Source organism: Stomoxys calcitrans, chromosome 5 (assembly GCF_963082655.1).
Source record: "Stomoxys calcitrans chromosome 5, idStoCalc2.1, whole genome shotgun sequence".
In the NCBI taxonomy this organism is placed as follows: Eukaryota; Metazoa; Arthropoda; class Insecta; order Diptera; family Muscidae; genus Stomoxys; species Stomoxys calcitrans.
The window spans coordinates 28,486,399-28,507,554 of record NC_081556.1 but is presented as its reverse complement, the minus strand read 5'-3'; the positions used below and the strand labels follow the sequence as shown (position 1 = coordinate 28,507,554).

Below are 21,156 nucleotides of genomic sequence, written 5' to 3'. Positions count from 1 at the left end.
GTTTCAAATTTGAGCAAAATCGGATAAAAAAAGCTTTCATGGGCTTCAAACTCTTAATTAGGAAATCGGTCTGTATAACAGCTATATCTAAATATAGTCCGATCTGAACCACATTTGGGACGGATGTCAGGAGACCTAAAACTACCAGCTGTTTCAAATTTCAGCGAAATCGGATAAAAATAAAGCTTTTATGGACTTCAGACCCTTTATCGGCAGATCGGTCTATATGGCAGCTATATCTAAATATAGTCCGATCCTAACCATATTTCGTTCAGATGACGGGTTTCAAATTTCAGCGAAATCGGGTAAAAAATAAAGCTTTTATGGGTTCGGCAGATCGGTCTTTATCGCCCGGTTCTCCGCCTGCAGGACTGTTTTATGGTCAGGCAGTCTAAAACAGTTCTCAGTCCATGGGTACTCAATGTAGACTCCCAGGCCCAACATGATTTTCCAGATGGCAATGCAAGGGTTCCGTCAATCCAATACTCTGCCGCTGGCAGCAGTGCTTCACATTCGACCTCAAGGTTCTTTTCAGGTATCCGATCGGAAACCTCTTCCCTTTCTCAAGGTTCATCTCAGGTATCCGATCGGAAATCTCTTTCCTTCCTTCCAGGTGTCCTATTGTCGCCTCCATTATACCGCGAGCTGCTCCCATCCTCATCCTCCCATTCTCCCATCGCCTTAAGTCTCATAGCCGCAGTTGCTGCCTAACACTTGATCTGTATGTCAATCGGTCGGATATCTAGAATGGTCTCCAGAGCCCTAGTGGGCGTGGTCCTCATCGCTCCGTCTATGCCAAGACAACACCTTCTCTGAACCTGTTCCAGGGTCCTTATGTTGCACTTTTTCTCCATATCAGTCCACCAAACTACTGAAGCGTAAGTATTGGTCTAATCACGCTCCTGTTGTGCCAGTGCACTATCCTCGGATTCAGGCCCCATTTCGAGCCTACGGCCCTCAATTCGTAAATAATGTAAACTTTTGTATGTTTTGGTCCCCCAAAATGTATAGTCAAGGTGAATTTGTATCCCAGTTTTTAGAGCTTTAGCTCACTCCGTTAAGAAAGTACCATTTTAACGTACGTTTTCTTCCACATATCGGGGTTTTTGTCAAGACTGCAATAATGTTTGTCAATTGCTTAATTTTAGCATTCCCCATTCGCTGTTGGCGAATATATGCTATTTCGTACTATTTTGCACTTTTTGGTACCAAAAGGTGTGAATTTTGAATGGATCAGAGCTCTAGTTCTATCTGTAAAGAAAGTACCAAAATTTACGAGTTGTCACCTAACATATATTTCATGGTTGTACATGTATGCCAAATTTCAGACCTCTAGCTCCATCTGTAAAGAAAGTACCAAATGGTACCAATTTTGGTACCAACATATATCATATAAAGGGTGATTTTTTTGAGGTTAGGATTTTCATGCATTAGTATTTGACAGATCACGTATGATTTCAGACATGGTGTCAAAGAGAAAGATGCTCAGTATGCTTTGACATTTCATCATGAATAGACTTACTAACGAGCAACGCTTGCAAATCATTGAATTTTATTACCAAAATCAGTGTTCGGTTCGAAATGTGTTCAAATTTTGACAAATTTTGTTCAGCGATGAGGCTCATTTCTGGTTGAATGGCTACGTAAATAAGCAAAATTGCCGCATTTGGAGTGAAGAGCAACCAGAAGCCGTTCAAGAACTGCCCATGAATCCCGAAAAATGCACTGTTTGGTGTGGTTTGTACGCTGGTGGAATCATTGGACCGTATTTTTTCAAAGATGCTGTTGGACGCAACGTTACGGTGAATGAACACATTTCGAACCGAACACTGATTTTGGTAATAAAATTCAATGATTTGCAAGCGTTGCTCGTTAGTAAGTCTATTCATGATGAAATGTCAAAGCATACTGAGCATCTTTCTCTTTGACACCATGTCTGAAATCCCACGTGATCTGTCAAATACTAATGCATGAAAATCCTAACCTCAAAAAAATCACCCTTTATATCTTAGTTATACCTACATGCCAAATTATAGTCCTCTAGTTACATCTGAACAGAAAGTACAAAATGGTAGCAAAATGTACGAATTTTGAATAGATCGTTTAGTCATCTATCATCAAGGAGGAGGCCACCGTAGCGCTGAACGCTGAACACCTGGGTTCGAATCCAGGCGAGACCATCAGTGGTTTTCCCCTCCTAATGCTGGCAACATTTGTGAGGTACTGTGCCATGTAATACTTCTCTCCAAAAAGGTGTCGCACTGTGGCCCGCCGTTCGGACTCGGCTACAAAAAGGAGGCCCCTTATCATTGAGCTTAAACTTAAATCGGACTGCACTCATTGATATGTGAGACGTCCAATGGCAAAATTTTAAATTTTGCATCAATCGTCAATTTCTTGGTTGGACCTCATTATCTATCTATCCTCAATTTCTTGATTGGACCTCTAGCTCCATCTATAAAGAATGTACCAAATAGTACCAATTTTGGTATCACAATGTTAAAGAATGTACCAAGTAGTACCAATTTTGGTATCACAATGTTAAAGAATGTACCAAATAAAGGGTGATTTTTTTGAGGTTAGGATTTTCATGCATTAGTATTTGACAGATCACGTGGGATTTCAGACATGAGCCTCATCGCTGAACAAAATTTGTCAAAATTTGAACACATTTCGAACCGAACACTGATTTTGGTAATAAAATTCAATGATTTGCAAGCGTTGCTCGTTAGTAAGTCTATTCATGATGAAATGTCAAAGCATACTGAGCATCTTTCTCTTTGACACCATGTCTGAAATCCCACGTGATCTGTCAAATACTAATGCATGAAAATCCTAACCTCAAAAAAATCACCCTTTAGTACCAATTTTGGTATCACAATGTTAAAATTGTGAAAAAATCATTAAGTCGCCGATCATATTTTTCTAAGTTTTACCTACAGCCAAATTTCAGACCTCTAGCTCCGTTTGCCCAGAAAGTAGCAAATGGTACCAGTTGTGGTACCAAAATGTACGAATTTTGAATCTATCATTTAGTCACCATTAGTCATGTATTACCTACTTGTACCTTCATGCCAAATTTCAGACCGCTAGCTCCATGTGTAATGAAAGTACCAAATGGTACCAATTGCGGTACTAAACGTACCTTTTTGTTCCGTTGCTAGTACAATTGTTTAATTTTTCCTTTTCAACCTGATCGTTTTGCACCAGATATCTTTTAAGTCAAATTTCAAATGCGCCCTGTACAAAGTTCATCCAAATCTTACCTTTTTGGTACTTTTTTTTAGTACCTAAATGAAAAAATTTTTGTCCATCCAAAATTTTCAATCATCCAACTAAGGTTGCCATAGTGTACCTAAGATACAAAATTCAGAACTCTAGTTCAATTTACATAGAAAGACAAAATAGTACCGATTGCGGTACTAAACGTACTGTTTCTTCCACCTCCGGTACGAAATTTTCTTTAACCCAATCTTATACTTTCGAGACGCTCTTTAATTTGAGCCCAAGAACATAAATCTAGCCCTTTCCGTTCGTGCTGGGCAAATATGTGCCATTTTGTGCTTTTTGGTACTTTTTAGTACCTTAATGAACGAATATCACCAAATCCAGCCTTATGCAGTGCCTATGACCCAAGACCAACATTTTTGCAAAATTTCATGATTCTAGCTTTAGCTGCAAGCAGTCAGTCGCGCTTCCTGACTGACTCCCATATAAACCAATCTCCAGATTTAAGTTCCTAAGACTATTAAGGACGCAAACTAGTTTGAGTGTGAGTAATCGACCATATCGGTCCATTTTCAACCAATTTTCCCATTTGTTGCAGCTCAATCGCATTTTTTCAAGTTTCCCAAATAACCCTTTCTATAATGCAATGCTCTCCTACACAGATAATTGCATTTGTTCGAGTCCTAATACTATCAGTGTGTGCCTAAATACTTGCATTCTTTTTCATTATACATACATCTAAAGGTAGCCCATCCTTTCCACCCCAACGGCATAATGCGGCTACATCAACGGGTAGGTTTTGTCACGGCTCATTATTTAGAGTCCCTCATTTGTAGAGAGGTTCATCGAGGGAATAACAACAATGACAATTTTACAATGCCATAGCACTGACATAATTTTAATTTTCCCAATAATTTGAAAGCATGTAAAATTTCGAACAAAGTGAGGGCAATGGCAATCATATAGGGAAAAAGAAGCAGGGCCTTTTTATAACCACCACAACAGATTGGGGTATTCATTTCTCCGTGTGTAGTTCCTCCAAATATCCATATGCGACATTATAAGGAATGTGACCTTTAACATAAATATTTTTTACTAGCTGGGCAGGGCCCTCTCCTCTGCGCCTTCTTTCACTTTCTTATTTTATCTGGGCCCTATACAGGAAAAAGTCCTGTTTGGGGGTGCTGGTACAACCTTTCAGATATTTTGCCCCAATGTGGATATCATATTGGTACTCTACTCCCAAATTTCTTTCATTTGAGTTTAATATTGCTATGGTCGGTACATATGTCCAGTATGGGGTTGTTTTTGGAGGTGAGGTGGACCCCCATGTATCAGATTCTTACTCTATTATATTTTATTTTATTTATTAATAGATTTTTGAGTACACAATGATAGAGGTTTGAGATTCAGTGTTGTTGTAAATCTATAAAGCTGGCATAGCAAGAATGCTGTTAGCCATATAATTCATTGATATTACCAAAGGTTGGCTGATTATAGTATGTTAATCTATGTTATATAAAGTTGTTTACATATTGGAGACTATAAAAAAGAGAAAGTGCTATTTTAAAAGTTAAATTCATTTTGTATAAAGTTTCTATATTTAATACAATTTTCTAAATATTTGTATAGAGATAAAAAATTCGTGCCATTCAATATGCTTATTACTTCGTTTACATTAAGTGTGGGCTTATTAAAGTAAATAATTCTGAGATTTGTGTATATTGGGCACGAGCCGATAAAGTGGAAGGTGTTCTCGGTTTCGTCTGTGTTACAAATTGAGCAAACGCCATCGGTATTGTCTCTGAAAGATCTAGCATTTAAATTAAGTAACCCGCCTCTAGCCTTTACAATGATACTTGTAGCACGTGAAGATAAGTTCGCAGTGAGTTCCGGTATCCTGGTGTATTCAAGCTGTGGGTAAAGGTCATGGAACTGTGAGCCTTTTGCCCTAACCTCAAAATCTAATCTCTCCTTTGATTTAAGTAGTTCTATAACTTCTTTCCAGTACGAGGGTAAATGTGTCGCGTTGTAGTGCAAAGAAAATTGCAGAGATTGGCATATATTGGACCACTCTTCTGCCCAAGACATATTCAGTTCTATGATCTTCAGCGAAAGAATACGTGGTAATCGTCGACAGTCTAGTTGGAGTACTCTGTCAATGTAGCAAAAATGTGTCTTCAATGTAGAACAGAAAAGTGAATTGAATCCAGTTTCCAGATATAACATGTAGTTAGGCGTATTGTTAGGCAGATATAACATTTTCTTAATAAAGAATCTAAACAATTTCTCCACGTCCTCATATCTTACACATCCCCAAATTTCTGCGGCATAACACATTATAGACTTTGAACACGATTCAAAAATTTTAAGTTTATTAGCCTTCGATATTTTTGGGTGATTAATATATCTTGACCAAGTAGAATTTATCGCCATTTTAGACGCAGTGAGCTTGTTCTGAAGATGTTTTCTAAAAGATAAGTTGTAACTTAATTCGACACCAAGGTAAGTGTAACTATTCACAATTTCGATATTCTGATTCCCAAACCGCCAATTCAAGTTTCTAGCGACTCTTGTGCCCTTCCGGAAAATAAGTATCTTAGATTTGGCAAGGTTTACCTTCAGACTCCATGTCAAACAATACTCCTCAAGAACGTTAATCATATCTTGTAACCCTTCTGCAGTTTCAGACAGAATGACAATGTCGTCTGCATACAAAAGAACTTTAATGTTAGTATCTGCTACGTTCACACCTCCTGGTAAAGAATCGGGTAAGTCATTAACATATAAAGAAAACAGTACTGGGCTGAGTGTACAACCCTGCTTCACTCCTGTTTCCACCGAAAAGTGATCTGAGAATGCATTTCCGTCCCAGATTTTACTCGTAGTATTTTCATACAATAGTTGCAATATCCGCACAATCTTCGTAGAGAGTCCATAGCTTGACAATTTATAAAATAAGCTGTTTCTGGGGATCAGATCGAAAGCAGATGAGAAATCTACAAAGAAAGCGTAGGTAGCCTTGTTCTTCAAATTATTCAAATTAACAATGCTAACCAGATTGAATATATTGTCAAGCGTGGAGTACTCTTTTCTGAACCCAGACTGGAACTCATTTAGAATGTCATTTCTTTCTATCCAAGCAGATATCCGATTCAAAAGCAAAGAGTTAAAGATCTTACAGTTAGTGTTTAGAAGTGAGAGTCCCCTATAATTAGCCGCAATGTTAACGTCACCTTTTTTAAACAACGGTATCAAGGTAGATTCTCTGAAAGATAACGGAATCCTTTCATTAAGGAATATAGTGTTGAAGACAGCCAATATTTCTTCTAGAAAATTGCGAGGAGCGTATTTATAGAACTCATAAGGGATTCCATCCAGCCCTGGAGACTTATTTCTTCTAAGCCCTTTAATAACAAAGAATAGTTCACACAGTTCAAAGGGAGAGTCAAGGAATGGGTCGACGTAATAAGGCAAACACCAGTGTATGTTCTCGGATTCCTTTCGGTTAAGTAGTAATGCCTTAAAATGTACCATGTAATCATCAGCATTAAGATTTCCTTTTGAATTTTGTGATCTATTCTTCAATGAATTCGACAAGTTCCACCAATCCTTGCTACTCGTTACTCTGTCCAGTCTTCTGAGGTTCTCATTATAATATTCCAATTTCTTCCTACTACATAGTCTTTGAAACTTGGTTCTCGATGAATAATATCTTTTCTTATTAACATCAGTATGGAGAGCCCTAAACGCTTTAAGGTTCCTGCGCATTACTGAACGCAAACGGAAGCATGTCCAATCAAACCACGGCTGTTTAGGCTCAAAAAATTTCCTGTTTGTGTTTTTGACATGTGCCTGTCTAATCTTTTGCGTTATACCGCAGATCATGTCGTCCACAGACATATCTGCACGGTAGTATCCATTCACTGGGGTGTTACCCAGATTTAACCCGTATTGAGTCATATTTCTATCGCTCCAATAAAGTCTTCTAGTATCATTCTGTTTAGTCACATTGCTAGAATGCTTTGGGATTTTAAGCTGGAGACAGATGGGCATGTGGTCTGAAAACGGCTTAGCAAGTATTGCAAAATTCTCAATATATTGCAACAAATCAGATGAGCAAATGCAGTAATCTATCAATGAGCTTCCCATTACACCAAAGAAACTAAGTTTTCCATCCAAATCACCTAAAGTCCTTCCATTTACCACAATACCACCTATGTCCTCAATCATATTCAAAAGCCGTCTCCCTTGTGTATTTATATTCTTATCTTTAGAGCACCTAATTACATTTATATGAGGTTGGTCCCTGATTATATTTTCGTCCAGGACTTGTTGTTCACCTATTCTTGCATTTAGATCTCCCATAATACAGAAGCTGGTTGGATTTAGACTGCTCAAAAATGATACAAACTTATCTGCATCGTTCTTCCAGCTCGTACTATTCAGATAGGTCGGGATAAGTTGGAATAAATTTCCGTCAATATTCACAGATAGCATTGTATGGCTATTGCATTCGGTAAAGTTTAGCTTGTATTTCTTTTTCATTTCTCTTTTGTAACCGAATAGGCAACCTCCACTAGCACGACCCGATTTATGTATTTTAATTGCTTCAACCCAGTGTAGACAATAATTTTGAAAAAATGATGAGAAATAAGTTTGTTTATTAGCAACAACATGGGTTTCAAACAAAAAGAAAATATCAAACTTATTTAAAAAGGTTATAAAGTTTCCAAAATTTAGCGATTTTTCAAGGTTACAAACGTTATAAGCTATTATATGGCACGAATCAGCTAGCTATTGTACATAAGGATTGTTATCGTTTTTATTTAATACTACGTTTTCGTTGCAAACAACCTCACAACTAAAACCGCATTCAGCTAATATATCTTCTAGAAATTTTACATCGTTTGTAGCGGAAGAACGTATCTTTCCATTGAACCAAGTAAAGCGTTTATCGTTGATGTAGATACAAAATTCACCAAGCCGTACTTTTACATCTTTTTTATGCTTAGATATTACTTTGCTAACTTGCCTGAGATTGTATCTAATAGACTGTTCAGCTGCAGTGTAATCCTTCTGAATAAAAATTGCTTGTCCCTTAAGGTTACTTCTAGCATTTAAAACCCTTTGGACTTCGCTGGCGGTACCTAGTGTAAACACAAAAGATTTTCCAGAGGATAGCATTTTGGTGTATGTGACGGTAACATCTACATTCAACACGTCTTTACAGATGTCGGCGAGCTTCTTTTTTGCGGCCGGGATATTATTACAGGATAGTCCACTCACCATGATATTTGTGGTTCTCGATTTCTGGTCAACTAGTTCTAGACGGTTTGTTAATTTCTTTATGTCTTCCTTTAATTTAGAATTCTCATGTTTTAATTCTTCAATTTCATGTTTGATATCCGTCAGATCTTCTTTCTTTGCTACACCCTTCAATTTGTCGTCCAGGACTTCGCATAGTTTGCTCCATGTAAACACGTCTTGATGACTGCTTACACTCATATTTAGGGACGGCGCGTATTTTTTTGGTGTATGTTCTTTATGATCAGGTGATGTCGATAAAAGAGTGCGCTTGCTGCTCATTTAGTATTGCAGTGCACCCTGTGTTTTTCGATAACGATTATTTCTTTTACCAGCTGTATGATGATTATCGATTTGTCCGGCAGTTATAGGTTTGATAGAGCAGTCCAGCTGTTGTTTGTATTTTACTCCTTGTGTTAGTGAAAAATGTGGGCGCCTTCCAGTGATTCAGAAATAGTTTTGCAAATAAGATGAAAAAATAAATGCAAAATTGCGTAGAACTATTCTTCAATAATGACCAATTTCGTCATCGATGAAACAGCCAAGGTTGTATTATAGTTTGAAGCGCCTATAGTGATGTGTATGAACGTATAGCTTGACTTTGCAGCAAAACAATCAGGAGCGGCCAAAAAACACAACCGTATACAAAACAACGAGATAAAGTTTTTTTCTTACTCTAAAATACCTTTCATTTGAGCCTCAAATTGTCATTATTGGTTCAAATTTCCATTTGGTGGGCTTTGGAGGGGGGTGGGGGGGGGGTATTCCGCCTTAGACATCTCATCTAAAATAAGTATACCAAATTTCTGTTTTTGAGTTATTATAAACAAACTAAATTTCGATTAAATCGCCCCACCCATCTCCGAGATCTGGTGATTTTGAAATCAGGGTAAGGGGAGCGTCCGCCCATTTAAGTTTGGATGTTAGTTCTACCTAATTCTCTTGGTTTTGTTGGTGAATTGGAGTAGCCAAACCCTTTGCCCCGAAAATGGATATCAGATTCATATTCCATTCCCGAAAATCACATTGGAGCTACATATTGCTATAGTCGGTATATATGTATGTTTTAAGGGAAGTTTATGAGATGAGATCTCCCTGAAAAACTTGGGCATAAAACAGCCCATGAGCCCCTTTTTCCATAATCCACAAATACGTCCAGTTTGAGGGGTATGTAGGGTAAGGCGGCCATCCACGCACTTAGCCCTGAAAATCTTGGTCCTAAAACAAATATCATCCCCCTTTGAGCCCCTTTTTCCATAATCCACAAATACGTCCAGTTTGAGGGGTATGTAGGGTGGGGCGGCCATCCACGTACTTAGCCCTGAAAAAATATCAGCATTGTGCTTTACTCTCAAATTTCTTTTATTTGAGTCCCAATTGCCATTGGTTTAGGGAGAGTTTAGGGGGTGAGACCACTCCCGAACACTTGGCCTCAAAATTGGATATCAAATTCGTTTTCTATCATCAAATACCTATTATTTGAGACATTTATTGCCGTAGTAGGCAAACATGGCCAGTTTGAAGGGAGTTTAGGGGGCGGACCCAGAAATGATATCAACATCGTGCTGGAGCACGATTTTGTTTGAGCCCCATAAAGTCAAGCATTTTAAAGGTGGCGATCAAGATGTTCAGGGTCTCGTTCAGATTCACACTAATTTATTTTTTTTTTTGTGCATTGGTTATCGACATTCAAAATCATATTTCAAAGCTACCACTTGGGATAGCACATTTTTAAAGATCCACACGTTCTCCTATGTCTGTGTCCAATTTTAGAATAAAAAGGGTACCCTACTACCAAAGACCTTTTAATGCTGTCCCCTTCTATCCTGATCGGCCTTCATATATTATTCTTAATTCTTTTTTGTTGGGTAGGATGGGGATGAGGGGGATTGCCCTCTGACACGTCCTTTCATTTGAGTACAATATTTCCTCACACCAAACTGACAGTTTGGTGTTGTTCTTATTGGGAAAAGAGGGTCGGTCCCCCCGACATTATTTGAATCCTTTAATGTCGAGATCTTCATGTCCGGCTGAACGGCAGGTCGACAGGACGCGACCGAGATAATTGAGTCGTTATATCAACATAAGATTCGAACTCTACTGTCATAGACCTTTCGTTTAATTTCCATATTATCCCAAGCGAACTACACGTCTTATTGAAGCGTATTAGGTGGGTGTGCCGGTCCCAGACTCTGTCCCAAATAACAGATTTGTAATCAACTCTCAAAGACCTTTCATTTTATACCCATTTTGTGGCGTTGGACATTCATGCCCGTTTTTTGGGTTTGAAGAGGGCCCGTAGGCTCCTTGGAGCAAATTTTTATAACAGATGTGTACTCAACATCCCAACACCTTTCATTTGATACCCATATTGTCCAAATTGGTAAATATGTCCTGTTGAGGTCTTTTTGGGGGGTGGTAGACGCCTCAGACACCAAGGAATACGTTTTTATATCAGTTTCTACTATACTTTTAAATACCTTCCATTTGATATCCATATTGTCCCAATCGGTACATATGTCCTGCTGGGGGTTTTGGGGGGTGGGGAGGACCCTTAGGCTCTAAGGAATAAATTTTTATGTCATATTTGTACTCAGCTTTTAAATACCTATCATTGGATATCCATATTGCCCAAAGCGGCAAAAGTGTCCTGTTGGGTGGTGGGGGACCCCCCCCCCCCAAAAAAAAAATGAGGGTTATATTTTTATGTCAAGTTCGTACTCTTCTCTTAAATACCTTTTATTTGATACCCATATTGTCCTAGTCGGTAAACATGACCTTCGAGTGGGTTTTGGGATGGGGCGTCCCCCCAGGTTAGTTGGTCCCAAAATATTATACCAACTTCGTGATTTTGGAGTACCATAGGGTGCCATGCGAGATTTGGCGTTTCTAAAAATGGTTGTGAGGTACACTATTTTCACCATATTTGGGAGGCCACCGTGGCGTAGAGGTTAGCATGTCCGCCTATGACGCTGAACGCCTGGGTTCAATACCTGGCGAGACCATCTGGCTGGCAAAATTTGTGAGGTACTATGCCATGTAAAACTTCCCTCCAAAGAGGTGTCGCACTGCGGCACGCCGTTCGGACTCGGCTATAAAAAGGAGGACACCTATTATTGAGCTTAAACTTGAATCGGACTGCACTCATTGATGTGTGAGAAGTTTGCCCCTGTTCCTTAGTGGAATGTTCATGGGCAAAATTTGCATTTTACACTATTTTTAACTGGGAGTCAAACTCTACCATCTGTGATAATTTCATGAAAATCGGTTTAGCCGTTTTTGAGTCTATATGGAACAGACAAACAAACAAACAAAGCGCGACAATTTCAGTTTTATACCCACCACCATATGATGGGAGTTTACCAATCTAGTCATTCCGTTTGTAGCACCTCGAAATATTGATCTAAGACCCCATATAGTAATATATTCTGGATCGTCTCGACATTCTGATTCGATCTAGCCATGTCCGTCCGTCCGTCTGTCGAAATCAAGACAGCGGTTTAACGCGTAAAGCTAGCCACTTTATATTTTGCACAGATACTTAATATTGATATAGGTCGTTGGGGATTGCAAATGGGTCATATCGGTTCAGATTTAGATATAGCTCACATATAAATCTCCCAATTTGACTTCCTGAGCCCCTGAAGCCTGCAATTTTTTGGCTGTTATGTCTTCCAACAAATCGATCTATAACCTTCCAACAACTGTGCCAAGTACGGTCCAAATCGGTCTATAACCAGATATAGCTCCCATATAAACCGATCTCCTGATTTGACTTCCTGAGCTCTTGAAAGCCGCAATTTTTGTCCGATTTGGCTAAAAATTTGCACAAAGTGTACTGTTATAACTTTCCATCAACTGTGCCAGGTACGGTCCGAATCGATCTATAACCTGATATAGCTCCCATATAAACCGATCTCCCGATGTGACTTCTTGGGCCCTTACAAGCAGCCATTTGTGTCCGATTAGGCTGAAATTTTGCATGTGGTTTTATGCTATGACTTCTAACAACTGTTCCAAGTATCGGTTTAAATCGGTATATAACCGATATAGCTTCCATGTAAACTGGTATCTCGTTCATCCTTGTTCGCATCCTAGAAGAAGAACACCGACAAATCTTTTAAGTGCTTGGGTTTTGTGGTTTATTGTCCAACATCTAGCTCCAAGCTTTTAAATTCCCTCCTCCTCTTAAACATTTCAATGAAGTTATTGCACCATCGTTTCTTCAATGCTCAAAAAAGGCCTTTTCTATCCATTTTCCCTACTCTAAGCTCCTGAATACTCAAAAATTGCAATGACATGAACGCACTTTTACAAACTTAATGAAAACATAGCAAACATACACACCCATCCATTTGTTGGATCAAATATCCCAAAAAAAAGGCATTTTAACCTACCTCATTCAGCAAACAATTGAAGTTACTTTAGTTGCTATCGCATTCGTTGCCATCCTCCGTTGTAGCCACATTCGCTGCAACTTGTTTTATCGTTGTATGGCTTTAAACCTCAAAGCAATTTTAGGCCATTGATTCCTTTTGGTAAAAATCATTGTCAATATTGCCCCATGCAGTCGTTGATTCCAAAAACCTACACCTGAAAATGTAACTTAGAGCTCGCAGTTGGCCATCACTGCACATTGAGCTGAACTAGGCCAAATGCTGGATCATATATGGTCAAAATAAGAACTTTTGATATGACCAAAAGTCAGAGAACGTAGTGAGGAAACATCAAAACTTCTTGTGGAAACATATTCCAGGCCCAGGTCGGGCCGAATCTTATATACCTTCCACCATGGATGGAATTTGTCGAGTTTTTTTCCCGGCATCTCTTCTTAGACAAAAAAAAGGATAAAAGAAAAGATTTGCTCTGCTATTAGAGCGATATCAAGATATGGTCCGGTTCGGACAACAATTACATTATGTGTTGGAGACCTGTGTAAAAAGTCAGCCAATTCGAATAAGAATAGGGCCCTTTGGGGGCTCAAGAAGTAAAATAGAGAGATCGATTTATATGGAAGCTGTATCAGGCTATAGACCGATTCAGATCATAGTAAACACGAATCTTGATGGAACCGTCGTACAAAATTTCAGACAAATCGGATAATAATTGCGCCCTCTAGAGGCTCAAGAAGTCAAGTCCCCTGATCGGTTTATATGACAGCTATATCAGGTTATGGACCGATTTGAGCCATACTTGGCATAGTTTTTGGATATCATAACAAAACAAGTCGTGCAAACTTTCATTCCAATCGGATAAGAATTGCGCCCTCTAGAGGCTCAAGAAGTCAAGACCCAAGATCGGTTTATATGACAGCTATATCAGGTTATTGACCGATTTGAGCCATACTTGGCATAGTTTTTGGATATCATAACAAAACACGTCGTGCAAACTTTCATTCCAATCGGATAAGAATTGCGCCCTCTAGAGGCTCAAGAAGTCAAGTCCCCAGATCGATTTATATGACAGCTATATCAGGTTATTGACCGATTTGAGCCATACTTGGCACAGTTTTTGGATATCATAACCAAACACGTCGTGCAAAATTTCATTTCAATCGGATAAGAATTGCGCCCTCTAGAGGTTCAAGAAGTCTAGACCCAAGATCGGTTTATATGGCAGCTATATCAGGTTATTGATCGACTTGAACCATACTTGGCATAGTTTTTGGATATCATAACAAAACACGTCGTGCAAACTTTCATTCTAATAGGAAAAGAATTGCCCCCTCCAGAGGCTCAAGAAGTCAAGACCCAAGATTGGTTTATATTGCAGCTATATCAGGTTATTGACCGATTTGAACCATACTTGGCACAGTTTTTGGATATCATAACAAAACACGTCGTGCAAAATTTCATTCCAATCGGATAAGAATTGCGCCCTCTAGAGGCTCAAGAAGTCAAGACCCAAGATCGGTTTATATGGCAGCTATATCAAAACATGGACCGACAATTTTAAGCGGCTAGCTTTACTTCTTCGAAAGTTAGCGTGCTTTCGACAGACAGACGGACGGGCTAGATCGACATAAAATGTCACGACGATGAAGAATATATATACTTTATGGGGTCTCAGACGAATATTTCGTATAGTTCCAAACAGAATGACGAAATTAGTATACTCCCATCCTATGATGGAGGGTATAAAAATCTCCAACAAACAAAATGGCACTAGAAGAAGATATCACTGAACTGGTTTTGTAGAAGATTATTGAGAAAATTTTGTCCGATTCATAAATTCTTTGATGATCAAAAGTTGCGACTTTATTCCAGGACCTTATTATGTATCACTGTTCAAACTACAATACTTGATCAACATATAATATACGTAAATCTATGGGATGAAGGTTCATAAATGGCATTTTCACTCCAAAAGAGAGAAAACCATACCATACGTTGCACAGTGGGAGAAAATCGAAAAAAACTAGTAAAAACCAGTAAGGAAAGGCAAAAGTTGGGCGGTACCGACTGTATAATACCCTTCACCTACCCTATAGGTACAAAGGGGGAGCTATATCTAATTCTGAACCATTTTATATGGACCGATTTCGAGCAAACTTACCAGATAGTGTGGTAGTCGTTGAGGGAACAGTTGTGCAAATGTGGGATGTACGGATCTAGTCATTCCGTTTGCAACACCTCGAAATATTGATCTAAGATATTGGGTTGCCCAAAAAGTAATTGCGGATTTTTTAAAATAAAGTAAATGCATTTTTAATAAAACTTAGAATGAACTTTAATCAAATATACTTTTTTACACTTTTTTTCTAAGGCAAGCTAAAAGTAACAGCTGATAACTGACGGAAGAAAGAATGCAATTACAGAGTCACAAGCTGTGAAAAAATTTGTCAACGCCGACTATATGAAAAATCCGCAATTACTTTTTGGGCAACCATACTTCTTATCGACGTAGGTTATAGGGGATTGCAAATGGGCTATATTGGTTCGGATTTGGATATACTCCCCATATAAACCGACCGCCAGTTTTGAATTCTTGACCCCATAGAAGCTTAAATTTTCATCCGATTTGACTGAAATTTGGCACTAGGTGCCAAGTATGATTCGAATCGATCTATTGTATAAACTGGTATACACCCCATTCAAACCGATCCCAGGATTTTACTTCTTAAGACCGCTTAAACCTCAATTCTCCATTGATTTGGCTGAAAGTTGGCGCAAAGATTTCTGGACATCATTGACTTCGAACATAGTTGCCGAGCATGATCAGAATTGGTCTAAAACTGATATAGCCTCCATGCAAAACCATCCCCGTATTTGACTTCTTGAGCCCTTTAAAACCTAAGTTTCCTTCTGATTTGAAATTTGGCACAAAGACTTCTGCTCTGATTCTAAACATCATTGCCGAGTATGATCCGAATCAGTCAATAAACTGTTATATTCCCCATACAAACCGATCGCCGGATTTGACTTCTTTAGCCCCTTTAAGCCTCAGTTTTCCCATTTGCCGGAAATTTGGCACAAAACTTTTGTTTCGACTTCCAACATCAGTGTCGAGTATAATACGAATCGGTCTATAAACTGATATAGCCCCCATGCAAAACGATCCCCATATTTGACTTCCTGAGACCTTTAAAGCATAAGTTTTCTTCCGATTTGACTGAAATTTGGCCAAAGACTTCTGTTCTGACTCTAAACATCATTGCCGAGTATGATCCGAATCAGTTAATAAACTGGTATATCCCCCATACAAACCAGTTCCCAGTTTGGACTTCTTGAGCACCCCATACAAACCGATTCCTGGATTTGACTTTTTGAGCCCATTTAAGCCTCCGTTTTCTGACGACTTGGCTGAAACTTGGCATGAGGACTTCCGTTTTGACTTTAAATATCATTGCCCAGCATGATCCAAACTCTTCAACGTCTCAATTTTCATCCAATTTGGCTAAAATTTGGTATAAAAGCTTGAATTATAACTTTCAACATCGTCAAGTATGTTCCGAATCGGTCTATAAACAGATATAGCCCCCATACAAACCGATCCCGGTATTTGACTTCTTGAGCCCCTACAAACCTTAGTTTTCATCTGATTTGGCTGAAACTTGGCATGAAGACTTCTGTTCTGACTTCCAACATTATTGCCGACTATGATCCGAATCGGTCAATAAACTCGCATTCCTCTCATATAAACCAATTCCCGGATTTGACTTCTTGAACCCCCAGAAGCTTCAATTTACACCTGAATTGTATGAAATTTGACACAGATACTTCTGCTATGACTTCCAGTATCCGTACCAATGATGATTCGAATCGGTGTATATACTGATATAGGCCCCCTACATACCGATTCCCCGATATGACTACTTGAGACCATAGCAGCCGCAACCAATTCCTGATTTGCTTTTTGTAAAATAATTCAAATACGAACTGAGTTAATATAGGCAAATTTTGAGTAGAATCCATGGTGATGGGTATTCAAGATTCGTCTCGCCCGAACTTGGCACGTTTTTATACTCACCACCATAGGATAGGTGTATACTAATCTCGTCATTCCATTTGTAACACCTCGAAATATTGATATAGGGCCCCATAAAGTATATATATTCTTGATCGTCTGGACGTTCTGAGTCGAACTAGCCATGGCCGTCCGTCCGTCTGTCAAAATCACGATAGCAGTCGAACGTATGAAGCTGGCCGCTTTAAATTTTGCACTGATACTTAGTATTGATGTAGTTCGTTGGGGATTGCAAATGGGCTATATCGGTTCAGATTTGGATATAGCTGCCATATAAACCGATCACTCGATTTGACTTCTTGAGCTCCAGGAAGCCACAATTTTTGTCCGATTTGGCAGTTGTTCTGTTATGACTTCCAACAACTGAGCTAAGTACGGTCCAAATCGGTCAAGAACATGATATAGCTCCCATATAAACAGATCTCCCGATTCGACTTCTCAAACCCTTACAAGCCGCAATTTTGCACAATGTATTCCGATCTCCCGATTTGACTTCTTCAGCCCCTGGATGACTCAATTTTAATCCGTTTTGGCTGAAATTTTCCACATATGACTTCCAATAACTGTGCAAAGTACGATCCAAATCGGTCAAAAACATGACAGCTCCCATTTAAACCGATCTCCCGAAGGCTCAATTTTCATCCGATTTGGCTGAAAATTTTCACAAAGTATCCTGTTATAACTTCCAACAACTGTGTCAAGTACGGTCCGAATCGGTCTATAACCTGATATATCTCCCATATAAACCGATCTACCGATTTGACTTCTTGAGCCCCTGGAAGCCTCAATTTTCATCCGATTTGGCTGAAATTTTGCAATCGGTGTTCGGTTATGACTTCCAACAACTGAGCTAAGTACGGTCCAAATCGGTCAAAAACATGATATAGCTCCCTTTTAAACCGATCTTCCGATTTGACATCTTGGGCCCCTAGTACCGCAACTTTTTTTCAATTTGGCTGAAATTTTGCATAATTTCTGTTATGACTCTCAACAAGTGTACCAAGTACTATCCAAATCGCTCTATAACCAGATATATTGGGGTGCCCAAAAAGTAATTGCGGATTTTTTAAAAGAAAGTAAATGCATTTTTTATAAAACTTAGAATGAACTTTAATCAAATATACTTTTTTTACACTTTTATTCAAAAGCAAGCTAAAAGTAACAGCTGATAACTGACAGAAGAAAGAATGCAATTACAGAGTCACAAGCTGTAAAAAAATTTGTCAACGCCGACTATATGAAAAATCCGCAATTACTTTTTGGGCAACCCAATAGCTCCCATATTTTAGCAGAATCCATGGTGGTGGGTACTCAAGATTTGGCCTGGCCCAACTTAACACTTTTTTACTTGTATATATAGAGAGAATTTTAAAATTTCCCATAGTATTTAACTTAAAATTCGCATGCATCAGACCAATATGCCACGTTTAGTTTTCCAATATCGCTGCCTACTAAAATTGAGTTACACGGCCTCGTAAATTTCAACGGCACTCTATGACGGCCTTATAGCAAAGTTTACATGCACTTTGGTCTCAACTCTCATGCGTTCGAGTCACTTTGGCCATTGTCCTGGCCGCTGGCATGCATTAAAAATGGGGGGTTTGGAGCAACCATTTTCTGGTTGTTTAATGCGATTTGGTGTCTACGCCAATCTAATGAGTTTCCAGTGGCAACACCACGAAAACAACTGCAATGTTGCAATGCTAAAATTCCGGTGAGGTTGTTTGCCTCTCGGTTACCAAATAGGAGCTATAAGGGAAAGAGGAGAAAAAAACGGGAGGTATGTCAAAAGGAACTTTTAATTCATTATTGAATAGTCTAAAACACAAGGGATTTAAAAATCTTTTCAAGTCCAAAAAGAATCTTTAGTATATGCCTATTTTAGGAGCTGGAAAAAATTTAAAGTTTGAAACAAATATTGGGTTGCCCAAAAAGTAATTGCGGATTTTTTAAAAGAAAGTAAATGCATTTTTAATAAAACTTAGAATGAACTTTAATCAAATATACTTTTTTTATACTTTTTTTCTAAAGCAAGCTAAAAATAACAGCTGAAAGAATGCAAAAATCCGCAATTACTTTTTGGGCAACCCAATATATCGAATTTTTTTATATGTTTGACTCAATTTCTACCCTTTTGAAGAGTATTAACCACTATGTGTTACTTTCGTTCGTAAAGTTATTTTTAAATTTAATTAAAGTTGCACTAAGTTAATTTACAACTCTGTAAAACTGAACGATTACTACAAACTGACAACAACATCACAATACTTATGTATGATTTTATTGCCAATCAAGCACCGAACCATTTAGCCCAAGGCTATTGGATAATCCACAATTTTCTGTATTCTGTTTTATATTTAAATTCCCTATAATTTCTTCCAGCTCAACGTTTTCATCAGTAAAGCCCAGCCTGCATCAATTATGCTTGATTAAGTTTTATGATTGTAAATCATATAAAATATATATGGACTTCACTGCTTCCACTATTACTATGAAGCTTAAAATATAAAAAAAGAAAAACTTTCACATATAATCATATTTATTAATAAACTTTTGATCATAAAAATGCCGTTCTACATCAGCAGAGGCCAATTGGCTTTTGTTTTATTATCATTTTTTTTTACTGGAACACCACTGCAATAAGGTGATGAGGAAACGCACGAGTAGATCGAAATATGCCCAACCATATTGTTTTGGCCATATTGAAATATGTTTTACAATATTTTTCACACTCCATTAAATTTCATTTAATTAAGGAGTTTAATTTTCATTTTTGCTGATTCAATTGATGATGCGAATATTTTCGGATATATATGTAAAATGTGTTCATAAAGTAGTAGGTGTATGTGCAGGCGGAATATATATTTACCTGTTATACATGACAGCCAGATATACAACAAGTAAAATGGCATTAAGTTCGGTCGGACCGAACTTTGAATACCCACCACCTCTGGTATATGTGTAAACCCCATTTTATCACAACCCGCTGAAAATTGGATAACTTAAGCACCCAAATTCGGCAACCACATTGAGTGGTCTAATATATATGTCTCTATTCTTTTGTGGCAGATATATTCAATTATAAACCGATCTGAACCATATTAAGGTCGGACATCGTGAGGCTCAGAAAAACTCACTGTTTCAAATTTCAGCGAATTCGGGTAATAAATAAGGCTTTTATGGGCTTCAGTCCCCTTATCGGCAGATCGGTCTTTATGGCAGTTATATCTAAATATAGTCCGATCTTAACCATATTTAGGTCGGGTGTCAGGAGGCTAAAAATTACTCACTGTTTCCAATTTTAGCGAAATCGGTTGATAAATAAAGCCTTTATGGGCTTCCTACCCTTTTTCGGCAGATCAGTCAATATGACAGCTATATCTAAATATAGTCCGATCTGTACCATATTTGGGTCGGATGTCGGGAGGCTTAAAATTGGGCACTATTCCAAATTTCAGCGAAATCTGACAAAAAATAAAGCTTTTATGGCCTTCAGACCCTTTATCGGCAGATCAGTCTATATGCAGCTATATCTAAATATAGTCCGATCTAATCCATATTTAGGTCAGATGTTGGGAGGCTTAACATAACCCACTGTTTTAAAGTTGGGCGAAATCGGGTAATAAATAAAAAATCCAGTCTAGTATTGTATCTCCACCAAAGTGCCGATTTCTGTTAGCCGCGAAGGAAATGCTCCAACGTCTCATCATCTTCCCCACATGCTATTACTTGCCGCACCGATTTCACATAAGTGAGCTCGAAGTCCTATGTGTCCCGTTATGATACCAATAGCTGTACTGACCTCCTTCTTACTTCCTTTCAGTAATAGCCTCGTTTTCTCACGATCTGGATCCCCCCATAGGATTTTTGCCGTACTAACGATCGTTTCGCTGTTCCACAATGTCGCATGCGCATTCGTCGCCCACTTCCTTAACTCGGAGTGTGTCGGACCGAAAGGCTTAGGGTTAACTAAGTTTATTGACGGCAGTCCTCTTGCCTTCGCTGCCAAATCGTCTCCCCTTCATTTCCCCTTACTCTGTTATGGCCCGGCAACCAAACGATGCGGATTTCGCCATCCTCAGAGAAGGAGTTTATCTCCTTATCGTCCTTACCGTCCTGGTTGTTATTGCCCTTGTGGCAATTTTACTGTCGGTA

At 38.6% G+C, this 21,156-nt stretch overlaps 2 protein-coding genes across 2 annotated transcripts; both read right to left on the bottom strand.

Moving 5' to 3' along the window:
- Positions 1 to 4,756: 4,756 nt before the first annotated feature.
- Positions 4,757 to 7,776, bottom strand: LOC131997861 (uncharacterized). Its single transcript, XM_059369704.1, has 2 exons — positions 6,411 to 7,776; positions 4,757 to 4,770 (listed from the first exon to the last, which is right to left on the bottom strand). Exons 1-2 carry the CDS (start codon positions 7,774 to 7,776, stop codon positions 4,757 to 4,759), a joined length of 1,380 nt encoding a protein of 459 aa, XP_059225687.1.
- A 249-nt stretch (positions 7,777 to 8,025) lies between these two features.
- LOC131997663 (uncharacterized) lies at positions 8,026 to 8,962 on the bottom strand. Its single transcript, XM_059368875.1, has 2 exons — positions 8,518 to 8,962; positions 8,026 to 8,378 (listed from the first exon to the last, which is right to left on the bottom strand). The coding sequence occupies exons 1-2, from the start codon at positions 8,815 to 8,817 to the stop codon at positions 8,349 to 8,351; spliced, it is 330 nt and encodes a 109-aa protein (XP_059224858.1). The 5' UTR covers positions 8,818 to 8,962; the 3' UTR covers positions 8,026 to 8,348.
- Positions 8,963 to 21,156: the final 12,194 nt, after the last annotated feature.